Below are 13,595 nucleotides of genomic sequence, written 5' to 3' on the forward strand. Positions count from 1 at the left end.
CCCTACCATTGGCCAGAGGGAACAATACCCTCCGGCGTGTCACAATAGCAAGATGGCTGCCCACATCCTCCCTCCCGGGGCGGGTGGGCCAGCAGGAGCCATCTTGGCCACTGCAAAGCCAATAGCTCTGCCCCGCAGCCGGGAATTCATTAATTCTGGGTTAAAACCCTGTGATTTGAGGGCGTCTCCCCATCCTGGTGGCCACTGAGGCTGGACGAGACCCGTTGTTGGCCCCAGATTTCCCAGCCGGGGCAAACGCTGAGCGGCCTCTGTCCCGTGCTTTGTCTTTTTCCACTTTCCTTGAGAGCTGTCAAATGGCTGAAGGCAAAGAGCCAACGGGTTGGTTGCTCTCAACATGGTTCCCCTCACTCAAGGGCTTTAATCACAGCTCGTGCTTTCAATCCCCACGCCACCAAGACCAGCAAAACTCAAAGCAATCAAATATCTGGCTTAATATCTTGCTTTATTAAAAGTGAGACCTCCCGCCGTCTGGCAAAGCACCTCACATACTCTTCTCTTTTAGCACTCTCTAGTCTTTAGCGTCTTAGGTCTACTGAGATGGGCAACGCCTTGTCCGTGCTCCAGGTGACTGTATCTCCTCTTAGAAATGTCTTTATCATGGCTCGCAGCAGGACTTCTGCTTTCTAGAGCAAACGAGCCTCCCTCATAGTTTTCTTCAAGCACGAGTGGTCTCAGGTACAAACTAAACCAAAGGAAACCTCTCTTCGAAAGAGAGACCGAGATATATTGGTCTCCTTGCTGATAGAAATGCTATTTTTTTGATCTTTCAAGCTCTTTCTCCAAGCGACTTTCTTGTGTGAAGAGTTGTTGCAGGCGACGCTGGTGTCTCCACGAGGGGTAGATCTTCTCGACAGCTTTGAGGTCTTGTTATCTGGCGTCTCCGCTGTCCTTCTCGCTCCGGGCTGGTGCTTGGGCTTCCTCTCCTCCCGTTACGGTGGCAGTTCTTCCGCCAGCCCGGAGGCGAAGCGGGAGGAAGGGAAGGGCGGCCTCGTTATGAGGCACCGCGGCTTTCTTCGACGGCCGACTTCTTGAGCCCTTCCTTGGGCATCACCTGCTGCAGGGCGGCCTGCAGCTCTTGGAGGCCGATGACGCAGCGGCTGCCGTCCCTCTTGCGGCACCGGGCGGCGGAGGACACCTTGTTGTACATCCGCCGCACGTAGGAGATCATGGCGCCTTTACCCTTGGCCGAGATGGGCACCCGGTCGCGGTGTAGCTGCTGGAGCATCTTGGAGACCACGAAGTCGTAGGGGCGCCGGTGGGACGCCCGGGCCCGTCGCCTCCTCTTCCCCACCCGGAAGCGCAGCCTCTTCTTGGCCTGGCGCGGAGCCTTGCCCTTCGCTCGCCGCTGCTGCGGCTTTATCCTTGTTTTCCGCCCTGCTTTGGCACCCTTGGGAGCTGCCGCCATGTTTCCTCCCACCTCTTGCGTCGCCCCCTCGCTGAAGTGACCCCATGGGTGCCGGGGTGTGGCTTTATATACGGGGCCATATTCAAATGAGGGGGGTCGCCGCCCCTGATTGGTCTCCGGGGGCGACGCCCCAGCCAATAAGGCGCCGCGGATCTTCCCCCCTCCCTCCTCCCCGTCGCTAGGTGACCACGCCGACATCCGGTGGCCGCGGCGGACTACAACTCCCGTCGGCCCCCGCGCGCGCGGCGGGAGGGGAGGGGGGAACTCCGCTTCCCAGCGTGCCTCGCGGCAGAGCAGGAGGGGAGGGGGGGAAGAGGCGGCCCGCCGCGGCGCGCATGCGCACAACGGGAAGTTTTTTGGGGGGGGAAGGAGGGCCCGCCGCCATCTTGTGCCGGTCTCTGCGCTGTGTGAGCGACGGCGTGGTTGGGGGGGGGGAGGGTTTCCTTTTTCTCTTAAAGGGGGCACGGCCCCGGGGTGGGGCCCCCTCAGGTTAAAACGGGGAAGGAGGTGGGGGGAAGGCGGCGGAGAGGGGGCGCTGGCGGCGAGGGGGGGGGGCGGCACGCCGGCCTCTCGCTCCTGTCACCCTCTTGTCTTCGCCGGGGCTCGGGGTGGGGGGGTGGGGGGGGAGAGAAGCGGGACCCGCTTTAAGGAGCGGGGCGGGAGGGGGGAGCGCGAGGCGGGGGGGGGGGCCGCCTCGGCGGGGGGAGGGGGGGCGCCCAACGGTCGCTCTCGCCGCCCTGGGAAATGGCGGGAACCCCCTCGGGGGCGGGGCTAAAGGAGGAGGGGCGGGGCTAAAGGAGGAGGGGCGGGACTGAGGGGGATAGTAGGGTGCAAGGGGCGGGGCTTCGTGGGAGGGCTAAAGGAAAGGGGCGGGGCCACCAGGGGCGGTGGGTGGGGCTAAGGGCAGGGGGTGCCACGCGGGAGGTGGCAGGGGGCGTGGCCAAGCCCAGAAGTGGGCGGGGCTATGGCCTGGGGATGGGGGCGGGGGCAAGAGGAAGGTGTGGGGGGTCGGGGGGGTGGAGCCAGACGGGGTGGGTGGGGCTTAATGGGGGGGCTCCCTCGTGCCCCACCACCCCCTTGGGCCCCATCCCCTCCTTCACCCCCCCCCCGTGTCCCCCGTCCCCCCTTGCCCCCCCCCCGGTCCACCCCTTGTGCCCTGTCCCCTCCCTCGCCCCCCCCCGTACCCCCCTCTCACTCCCGCTCGCCCCCCCGGCAGCCGCCGCCGGCCCCATGGAGCCGGGCCGCCCGGGCCGCCCGCGGGCCCCCGAGTGCGTGCGCAAGCAGAAGCGCCGGGAGCTCGACGCCCGCCGCAGCAAGTGCCGCATCCGCCTCGGCGGCCACCTGGAGCAGTGGTGCCGCCTCAAGGAGCAGCTGGGCTTCTCCCTGCACTCCCAGCTGGCCAAGTACCTCCTCGACAGGTGAGACGGGGCCCGGGAGGCGCCGGGCTTCGCCGGGGGAAGCGCTCTGAAAGCCGGTCCTTTGGGCTCGCTGCAGGGCCTGGAAGCCTCTTGAGATGTTTTAGCTTTGAGCAGGCCAGAAGACTCCTATTTCCGGAGCCTGGAGGTGTGACGTGGGTGCTGCTAGATGGATGCGGTTCCCCTCCAGCTCACTCATTTCCGCCTTTTTTTCCCCCCCTCCCCTCTTTCTGCCACAGGTACAGTTCCCAAGGGTGTCTCCTGAGCCCAGGTAGGTCCCATGGGGACCCCCAAATCGTTGACTTTTGCCCGCAAGAGGGGCACTGGGAGGTGGGAGGATTCACGTGAGCGCCTTCTGCGAGGCCAGTCGCTCCCTTTCACCAACCGCCTTGGTTTGTGCGGGGTGTTGGTGTCCCCTGGCTGCTTTTCGGCAGCCCCCTTTCTACTGCAGGAGGTTTCTGGGGTTGCTAAAGAAGAGAAGAAGTAGCTGTGAAGCTGCTAAAAGGGCAGAAGCATCAGTGTCCTCCTGAGATGGGGGAGAAGTTGGAAGCAAAGTGGCCTTTGATAGATGTCCCAGCTGCTAAAGGAGCTTTAGAGTCCAGACCTATTTGGGAGCCAACAAAAAAGCCAAATCTTGGCTCCGTTTTTCACAGAGCTGCTTGTTTGTGTCTGTTTTCGCTCCCTCCCGCCGCCGCGTCCTGATCCCTGCAGGAGCAGGCGACCCGGAGCCTGGCCTTCTCCACGCTCGCGCCCTGCAGCGCCTGGTTGTCCTCTCGCACGACCACAGCCGGGAGTGCAGCTTCATCCCGGACGTGAAAGCGCCCTCCCAGGGGACGCCGGGCAACCTGGTATGGGAGTGCGTGGCCGGACACAGCTTCTCCTGGGGCCTCCCGGCCTCGGGCGAGCGGCCCCGCGCCTCGCCGCCACGGAGCGCGGCCCCGCGCTGCAGGGAGGAGAGGCAGGCGAATTCGGGGCCCGGCTCGCCGCCGTCCCCGGCAGCTGGCCGCCGCCGCTCGCTCCGCCGAGCGGGCCTCGCCGCAGAGCCCTGCGAGACAGCCAGGGAGGCAGAGCCCAGCCCGAGGAAGGACGGAGGTGAACCAGAGAGGACGGAAACCCTGTCGCCTGCCGGCGACGCGGACCAGAGGGAAGAGCCAGGAGCCGGCAGCAGCAACGCTGACGCAGGTGAGTTCAGGAGCGAGCGGTTACGGACAACTTTCCCTCCCGTCCCCCGACCGGGAAGGAACCTGCGTTCCCTTTCTCCATTCCCTTGACCTCTAATGGATTCCCTGTCTCCAGCTGTTCTGCCAGTCCCGGGAGCAAGTTGGACAGTTTCCCTCTGGGACCTTGTTGGCTCCTTCTTGTGTGAGATGCATCAGCACCAGCATAAATTAATAACGTTTGGGGCTTTGCTAGAGGAACCTAGTCCCATTGCTGTGCCTACCCCAAAAGAAGTCCACGTCTTCTCAGCGCCTGTCCTTCCCCTGAGAAATGTGGGACACCGGGTCCTGCCATTTGTATACAGGCTGTTCCTGAACATTCGTGGTCCTCCACGGGAGGAGGACAAGGAGCAAGATCTGTCCCTGATGAGATCTTCCTGACCCCATCTAGATATTTCTCTCAGGAGTTTCCAGGACCTCAACAGCCAGAGCTCTTGTCCTTTAACCAGACTGAAGAGCAGGGAGAGACTATAGTTCTGTTTTTCCTAGTCTTCTTTTTCTGTGGCCCAGCTTTAGGAGAGGTTGAGAAGCTCCCCCTCTGGAATATTGTGGAATAACTTGGCCCTCATTTCATCTCGCCAGTCACAGATGATGGGAGAAAATGAAACTTTTCCAGAGCCTGCAGGTTTCTCAGCCCTCTTCCCAAGCCTGTCCGCTCCTCTGCTGTTAACTGCTCGTCCTTCCTCTGCCTCTCCCAAGATCCCAGCTACGAGAGCCCGTCTCCTGCCTTAACTTACCGTGGCTCCTTCCCTCTCCTCACAGCTCCCCAAACACAGACGGAGACGGGGACCGCAGCAGCAGGTCGAGAGAGGTGAGTGGTGGCTCTTACCTTCTCAGAGCAGCCCTTCTAGGGGTCACCACCCGTCAATGCTTGCGGGTAACGTGATGTCCTCAGTTCTCAAGCGTGCCGTGACCGGTCGTACTGTCTGGCATCCCTCCTTGGGGAAGGGGAGGCGATGCGATAAAAGCATTGGAAAGTTTCTGTGAGAGCTGTGGATGAGGAACGCATGCGTGTAGTATTGGGCCACGCCGCTGCGCCGTTCAGCCCCCTATCTGTCCTCCCATAGGGAAAGCTCGGGGAAAAGGAAGAGGGGCTGCGCTGTGCATCTTCCCTCAGTATATAAACTCTGATAATTGGGGTCTTCGGAGCTGAAGGGTGCCCCTGGACCCATCTGTTTGGGCTCTTGAACGCTTTTGTCTTCTGGTGCCCACAGCCTCCAATGACAGTCAGAGTTTAATTGAGTTTTTTCTATTAAAAACCATTAAAAACGGCCACTTCTTTCTCTATACTCAACTTGCTCCCTGCTCATTTCAGCAGCGCTAACTCCGGCTGTTGAATTCCCGCAGCACGCCTGTTTCACAGGAGAAACTGGAGCAGGGCTCCGAGCCCCGAGAAGAAGAGGACGAAGAAGAGGACGAGGACTTCGCCGAGGAAGATGACCTTGCCTACACCGACGATCTGCGAGATGAGAACTACCACCCTTCTCTGGACAGGTGAATAGCTGGTTAGAATTATGGGCTCAAAAGGCACTTTCTCTTATTCCATCTTGGTCTGGTGAGGTTCTTCCCCCTCAGGTGTGCCGTATTTTACCACCTGCACGCATATCCTTGCCTAGCCCGTGTCCGTCTCGCCTCCCAGTGACTCCGAGCTGCAGAGACGACAGAGCCAGAGCAAGGCCCGCAAGAAACCCGCAAAGGAGGAGCGACCCCTCGCCGAGACCAGCCCAGCTGATGCCAGCCCCACGGAGGAGAAGGGTGGGCGAGTCAGGTGAGTGTTAGTGAGGCGAGAGCCAGGGAGGGGATTGCGGCACCCGTCTCTCGGCGCTCTTTTTTCATCCGTCTCTTGGTGGCCTTCACTTGAAGTTCAGGCCCTGAGCTGTAGCAGGGCGAGAGCTGTTTGTCTGGAAAGGGAGATGCTGAAGTGCATCACGGTAGAAGAACACCGGCATTGAATTCTTCTCCCGCGCAGCTGTATGCGCAGTCTCCACGCGACATTGCCCTGGTGCCAAAAGCTTGACAGCCTTCTCCAACAGAGGGGCTCTGGCACACACGTCTTGCTGCAGGGACTTAAGAAGTTGGCATCTTTTTTGTCCGCCGTATCTCCTTGCATCTGTGCATGTGCCAGTTGCTTCAGTTCACACCCTGGAGCTGGTCTCTGAACTCGGACAGCTGAGAAAAAAGGATGTGTTCCCTCTTAAGTCTGCTACTGAGGCAGTACTTACCTGAAAAAAGGGTGAGGAAGACCTCTTAAACCACCACTGCTGTTTTTAAGTGAGTTTTGGAACCTTCATTTCAAGTGCATAAAGTCTTCAAGCAACCTGGTTTCACTGGAGGTTTGCAGCACCAAAAGTCCAGGCTTCCAATCCCTCCTCCCTATACGAGCATGGAGACTGCTCAAGAAACCGTCTCTGCCTATAGGTTCCCACATAGGGGACTTCTCCGTCAGCCACGGCAAATCTCCTCCTTGCCCGGCCGATCCTGAAGAAGAGGTGAGCGTCTGGGTCAGGCTGCAGCGTGTCACCCTGAAATCTCGTGTTTCAGCCCCCCGAGTGTGTCGGGGAGCTTTGCTGGGTCATCCCCGGTCACACTATGGGTTTTTGGCCTTGATGCCGAAACAAAAGGATGGTCCCGTATCTTGCTTCTTGGGCCTAATGCGCAAGCGAGGAATCATCAGCTTTCTGGAGTAGCTGACGTTTTGAAATCAAACGAGGGCGTTAAAACCCCCTTTTGGCTTCGGAGGTAGCTGGAGCCACTCTTTAGCACTCTGCTGCCGTACAATGAATCTCGCCTTTGTGCGTCCTGTGAAAGCACGGAACAACCCCAAAATATACGCCCCAAAACTCACCAAGTAAGTGTCATGCTGCTCAGTTAAGGCTTTTAGGTGTTATTTTTTCATTTTGGCATGTTATAGTCACTTCAGTGCTGTGCTAAACTTCCCTCCTTTGTGTCTTGCAGTGGCTTTGAAACCAAGCGGCAGCTTGCAAGAAAGAGAGAAGGCATTCTCAAAGAGTCGGTTCAGGCAAAAGAAAATACGATGGTAAATCTTGCTTTTCTTCTCCTCCGTCTGCTGTTTGAGCTGTAACGCGGGGCTCGTCGGCTACTTGAGTTCTCCTGGAGGGCAGGAAGGTTAGTTTTGGGCAAGTTGCTGCAATCGGTGCAGTGTTGCAATGTTTAACCCCTCTCGACACATCAAACCCTTGCCTAAACTTTGTCCTTTTTAAGGCTTAAAGGCTGAGCGTGATTGCATGTGTCACGGTTTGGCCTTTAACTGTCTAAATTCTTCCCTTTTTTTTTTGTTTTTGTTTTATAGCAGCAGCTGGAAAAATGGAGAAAAAGACTAAAGATTTGTGCAAAGGAGAGAGAGCCTCCAGATTCCACTGGACTCATGTTCCTTCTGCAAACCCTCTTCTAGCCTCTCTAAGGTAAAGCTATCAAGATAAAACATTTTTAAAGAGATTATAGACACACAGCCTATACTCTAATCCAGTCCCAAAGCGGTGGCCTGGCATCATTGCCCATGAATGATCCCTTTCTTTCTCCCCTCTGCAGAAACAGACCTGTTCCTCTACGGTCTCTTTTTCTAATTTCAGGCCAGAAACAGCCGCCGTGTTTCTACAGAATTGTGGATAAAGCTGGGAAAAATCAAAGCCGGGAAAAATTGCAGCTCAGATTTACATTGACGCGAACGAGGGGGCATTGCGGTACAGAGAACGCTCCGTGAGGTTAACGCGATGGTGACAGCAATCTTAAATGTATTAGAATTTTTTCTAAAAACATGTTAAAGATTTTGTAACGAATAATAAAGTATACATATTTATAGCGTCTGAAAGCTGCTTTTATTAACAGTATCATTCCCCATGCTGTGATGGCAAGTTAACGTTTAAACTGATTTTCAAGCTATAAGAAAGCAAAATGATTGTCTGGAATGTTTTTTTTTTTTTAATATAAGGTTGAATATACTGTTGTTTTTGTCCCGCTTGGCTGCCCCATGAGGTCAGTTCCCCGTAGTGTTTGATGCTCCATCCTCCTCGCTTCTCCCCACCAATAATTTTTGCCCTTTGCGTCTCTGCAACCCGAGCTTTTTCCAAAGCCCCCCCCGGGGATGGGCTGGCTGGGAGTGAAGCTCTTCCATCTCTCGCTGGAAGGGAGAGGGGACAGATGGGAGAAGAGACCTCCTGGCTTTCCCCCCACAGACAAGTTCTTTCCTCTCGCAGCTGCAAGAAGCGAGCGGGGACGCGTGATGAGGACGTGGCCCAGATCGGCCCGAAGAGAATCAGGTAGCGAGGGGACACGGGAAAGGCCGGCGCGGTGGGAACTGGGACTCATGCTGGTTTTCTAGCCTTTTGGGAAGATGGGAGGAAGGAGCAGCTTTAGTCCCTTGTGCCATGCACGCCATGGTGGGACACTCTGGTCCAGGACAACCTGGACAGAGACTCCTGAAGGACTTTATCTGCTTAAATTTGCTTTTTGATGGATCAGTAGGCGATCCTGAAGGAAGGCAGGGCAAGAAGGACTTATGATCCACATAGCGGGTGATGATGTGGCCCAGCTTTCGCAGCTCTCATTCCTGCTGCTCCTTGCTCGCGACCAGCTCTCCATCCTTTCCCCCTCTTCTCCAGGAAGGCAGCAAAACGTGAGATCCTCCTGTGCGACTTTGAAGGCTGTGGGAAGATCTTCTCCAACCGCCAGTACCTGAACGTGAGGACAATGGGGTGGGGAGAGGAGAGGTTGAGGCCACCTGCCTTAGTTAGCAGCATTTGGGTTAGGGAGCAAAGCAGAGAGGTGATAGCTGGAAAGTGGGCCTGGGGTTCCTCTGAGCATAGCGTTCTCAGAAAGGGCTTTCTCAGGCCACAAGTGACCCTCTTCTCTGCTTATTCCTGCCCCTTTTCTCCCCTCCCAAAATGGCAGCATCACAAGAAGTACCAGCATGTCCACCAGAAGACCTTCACCTGCTCCGAGCCCAGCTGTGGCAAGTCCTTCAACTTCAAGAAGCACCTCAAGGAGCACGAGAAGCTGCACAGCGGTGAGTTGGCTAGCACACCTCTCTGCTGATGTCCTTCTAACCTGAACCACCCTGGACCACAACCTCCTTGTTTGAGCTTTGTCTAGCCTCCAAGTCTGTTATTATGTCTTTCTTGCACACAAAGTCCTTCCTCTCCTGGGCTGGTGGCAGCACCCTTGGCCTCCAATTGACCATACCCACATCCCAAGCGTTAATCTTCCACTCCCTTTCCCTAATTTGGTCTCCTTGGAGATGTTAATGCGCCAGCTTGCTTTCCGCTCCCAAGACCTCCCGTAAATCCCTCGCTCCTCTCTGTTTCTGGGTTGGGAAAGCGTCCTAACCCTCCTCCTCCTCGATCAGAGCAGCCCCTAATCCTCTCTCTCTTCCGCCCTGCAGACAAGCGGGACTATATCTGCGAGTTTTGTGCCCGGTCCTTTCGCACCAGCAGCAATCTGATCATCCACCGACGCATCCACACGGGAGAGAAACCCCTTCAGTAAGTACCAGGCCCTTCTGGACCCAGCAACATGATCTCTGGTTGCTGGCTGTCTTCTGCTTCGCCCACGTAACGTTTCGCCCCAAATTTGGCTTCTCTGTGGTGGCAGCCAGGCTCTCACCGTTAATTATACAGCGCAGGCAGAGTGTCAGCTCAGTAGGAGGTGTCTACACATTGACACCTACATTTGGTCACCCAGATTTTCCTTCTTTCGCTCTGATTGAGATGAAAGATGGTCCCAAGAGCCTTAGAAATGATCACAGTAAAGCAATAGTCCAGTTTTCAACTCTAACTTCACATTGCTGATTCCCGCCTCTCAGGGGCGCGTTGCAGAAGCGGCGATCGGGACGACGAGGGGGCGAGGTTTAGGGACGGAGGACAAGGACGATCAAAGAGCTGGGCAATCCCCCTGCAGGGTTGAGGTCGGATTTTGGAGAAAGGGTAAGCGTACGAGGAGATGCGATGATAGTCCGTGCAGTGATGTGTCCATCAGGGAAAGCAGGTCGGGAAGAGCAGTCCTTTTTCCAGGGCAGAGACGCACAGCGCAGTCCCTCCTTGAGGGGCGAGGATTTGACTGGGTATTATTTCTGGTTTGCCCAAAGGTTTCTGCCCCAGGTTTTGGCATGGGAGCCGGCTGTGGTCTTACCTAGACAAGGGCGTCTCGACCGTGGAGTTGAGACACGTGCTTGATTTACGGAAGCTTAATACAGTAGAAAAAAAAAATCATGGTAGTACTTTTCCTTGCCTTTAGGGTGTGCTGAAGCCACGCAGCGCCAGCTTAGCACAGCTCTCTTGCAAAGCCAAGCTAACTAAATCCTGTCACGTCCCACGTCATATTGCCCTTAACAGCAGGCTGAGACCAGGCCAGTCCTCCCTAACCACCTCCCACAAAGTCTTTATCTGCATTGAACAGCATAGCTCACATTCCCAATGGGGAATATATTCCTATATCCCTCCGTGCTTCCCTGTCTGTCTCTCTTTGCTTTCTTTGTTAAATCCTGTCCTTTTTTGCCCTCCAGGTGTGAGATTTGTGGCTTCACCTGCCGCCAGAAAGCCTCCCTCAACTGGCACATGAAGAAGCACGACGCCGACGCCTTCTACCAGTTCTCCTGCGACCTCTGCGGCAAGAAGTTCGAGAAGAAGGACAACGTGGCAGCCCACAAAAGCAAAAGCCACCCCGAAGCGCCCGGCGTGCAAGCCCAGGCGGTGCCGGAGCCGAGCCACGCCGCGCCAGGCAGCGCGCTCGCGTCCTCGCTCTCGGAGGGCTCCTGCGAGGGAGCAGGCGCTTCATCTCCAACTCGGGAAGGTTCCACAATAAAGAATTATTTTGCGTAAAAGTGTATTCCCCCCCCCCACCACCACCACCTTGCAATCTCTCACCTTGGTGCCCTGTAGGCAGCACAGTTTATAAGAGGCAGAAGGTTTAAATCGCCTTGCACAGTGCAAACTGCCCTGAGGCTCACGGTGTTGCTGTTCAATGTAGTAATAAAAGGGTAATTTGGCCTGGGAAATCCAAGCTCCCTGGATGTGACTCAACTTTTCCCAGCTGCAGTTGAAATTCTCTGGTCTGGTCCCAACCGTGAACCTGCTACTGCTGTTTTTGGCTCTAGAAATGACATAGAAGCTGGTGAGAAAGCAGTGGAGGGATTATTTCCTATACTAGCGCTTAAAAGAAAGAGTATATATTGCTGACTGCAGCAGAGCCGAGGGGTTTTAGAGGCAGGAATTTTGATTCTTAGGATGGGTGAAAACCCCTTGTCTCCCGCCGCCCCCCAAAAGGTTTGCATCCCTTCCCACCAAGCCTTTCTGCAGTAGAGGGCCCTGGTTTGGGGCCAGAGTCTCACTCGACTGCTCACCAACTCGCGGAGCGTCAAACTTCCTGGATTAATGCTTTGCCAGTTCCCGTTTTTCTGGTGCCAGCTGGGAGGCCCTTGCTCCAAGAGGGATGCCAAGGATGCAACCGGGAAAGAGAGCTGGACGATCCCAGTGGGAAATCAAGGGGATTGCCAAAAATCCTGATTTTTTGGGGACAAACATCATCAGGTCCTGACTGGGGACCTTTTTCCTTCCAGGGCTGCAGGACCTTCACCGAGGAGCTGCACCCCAAAAGATGCTTCACTGGGAGCTGTCCACATCCCCATCTCCATTCAGCATCACTTCCAGCCGTGGTACCCACTGCTCCGGGGTGGGATGGGACCTTCCCCGAGGGAGCAGATGGAGCAATGTGTGTTTTGCATGAAGCTTCCCACTCCAAATTCAATAATATCCCTTCTATATTTTACTTTGCTCCCCACTCTCCCCCCTCGTTTTGCCTGGACAATCTCAAAATGAAGTGTCCCAGCTCGCAGCACCCACCAGCGCTCTGGGGCCGATCCTGCTAACATCGGGGCAGGGGGGACATCCCTCGCTCCAGAAGGGCTCCAGCTTCCCAGGACAGTCCTGGGAGACGTTGGCAGACAGGCTGCACTAATCGCTCTTCCCAATGGAAGGTCTTCCCAGCAAGGCTTTTCCATCTCTTCGAGAAGTTCCCTGCCCACCGCCAGCTGCTTTCTCCCTCTGGAGCTCAGCACCAAGCGGTTGCAGCCCTGGGGACTCTCCTTTCACCCGGACACTGTATTTTTGCCCAAGGTTGGGGTCCCTCCAGGGATAGTATCTGCAGCTGGGATGATGCACAACATGGGAGCTACTCCAGCAGGGAAGTTGCTTCCAGCCTGGCTTATCCACAGGCTCTGGAGGACAGGCACCACCTGCAAAACCCTGGTGCAGCCTCCGAGGTCACTTGCAACACCTATTCGAAGGCTGCACAGTCATCACAGCCTGGGGCTCTCATCTGTTAGCTGTAATTAGGTTAATATCCGCTCCTGGGCATCATGTAAGCCCGCCTGCACCAGGTGCTGTACATACACCTCATAAAAACATCCCTGGGCCAATGGCATCACTGGGTGCTGGCGTATCCAAGTCATTTTTGGTTTTAAATGGAAGGCTGGAGGGGTTTATCAGCTTGGCGGATGGGTTAGGACAATTCTTCTGGTGTCAGAGGCTTTGGAGCATCTATTTTTCCTCCTTTGCATTAAAGGCTTGCTCCAAGGGATGAGGGTCGTGGAGATGGACCTGAGCCGGTCCCTTCATCCCTCCCTGTGGCAGCAGGCGAGAAACGGGAGCCCACCTGCAGGCTCTGCTTTCAGCCCAAGGCTGCAGCCGGCAGAGACAAAACAGCACAGCAGGAGCCTCCGTAGGTTTTTTTTTTTTTTTTTTTTGCACAGCAACTTTTATTTCCCCACTAAACAGAGTGACAGGGCAAAGAGACGTTAACAGCATCGCGGGATCACACGAGGGCGGGCAGGGGTTTGTAAGCGCGCGCAAGATCATACCTAAAACGGGAGGCTTCCTCCCTCCCGCCAGCCCCACTTCTCCTGACAGGGCCTGGGGCGCAATCAGGAGCTACCGAAATCCGCAAAGCCGACCCCAAAAACCTGCACGCCAAGCACAGACACGACTCCAGGTCTTTAAAAAATAATAATAATAAAATAAAATAAAACAACCCAGTCTGTTCTCCCAGGGCTCTCACTATACCTACACCCCTGCTAGCTTTGGGCATCCATCATCCAGAGCTCAACAACTGCCTAGATCCTGGGTTACAGCTCCAAGCCACCGCCAGACCCATCGCTCAGCTCTGCTCTGGCCCTAGATGCTCGGCAATAACGGGAGGAAGCAAAGGGGAGGGGGGAGAGGGAGGATCACAGGGGTTTGGTTTTTTTCTTTTTTGCTCTCTAGCGCTAGTGGGCAGCGAAAGATGGGCTGGCCCCTTCCCCGGGAGGAAGGGGAAAAAGCAAGGATTGGGGAAAAGCCGAAGGTGACCTGCAGAGCGCCGGTGTCGGGAAGCAGGGGCTGGATCTGGTACCTCTCCTTCCTCACGCGGGCTGGTTTCCTAAGCCCTTCCTCTCGAGAGCTCCCTCGGGCTCGAGCAGCGGCTTTGCTACGGACCGAAGCGGGAAGCAACAAAACTCCTGGCGCGGCTTTTCTCCCCGGTTACATCCCT

The 13,595-nt window shown here is 56.2% G+C and overlaps 1 protein-coding gene across 4 annotated transcripts; it reads left to right on the forward strand.

Annotated features, from left to right (window-relative positions):
• Window positions 1–1,790: 1,790 nt before the first annotated feature.
• ZNF692 (zinc finger protein 692) lies at window positions 1,791–13,385 on the forward strand. Of its 4 annotated transcripts, XM_068923927.1 has the most exons (13): window positions 1,791–1,833; window positions 2,643–2,844; window positions 3,081–3,112; window positions 3,553–4,023; window positions 4,821–4,869; window positions 5,406–5,552; window positions 5,698–5,826; window positions 8,273–8,335; window positions 8,678–8,756; window positions 8,967–9,081; window positions 9,457–9,556; window positions 10,576–10,862; window positions 11,629–13,385. In XM_068923927.1, the coding sequence occupies exons 2-13, from the start codon at window positions 2,657–2,659 to the stop codon at window positions 11,793–11,795; spliced, it is 1,827 nt and encodes a 608-aa protein (XP_068780028.1). In that variant the 5' UTR covers window positions 1,791–1,833; window positions 2,643–2,656; the 3' UTR covers window positions 11,796–13,385. The 4 variants fall into 4 exon arrangements, 3 of the variants coding, with proteins under 3 accessions (XP_068780028.1, XP_068780027.1, XP_068780029.1); XR_011137178.1 differs by lacking the exon at window positions 11,629–13,385 and adding an exon at window positions 9,877–9,997 and having other exon boundaries at window positions 8,678–9,081; window positions 10,576–10,712; XM_068923926.1 differs by having other exon boundaries at window positions 8,678–9,081.
• Window positions 13,386–13,595: the final 210 nt, after the last annotated feature.

The sequence above is a fragment of the Struthio camelus genome, chromosome 36 (assembly GCF_040807025.1).
Source record: "Struthio camelus isolate bStrCam1 chromosome 36, bStrCam1.hap1, whole genome shotgun sequence".
In the NCBI taxonomy this organism is placed as follows: domain Eukaryota; kingdom Metazoa; phylum Chordata; class Aves; order Struthioniformes; family Struthionidae; genus Struthio; species Struthio camelus.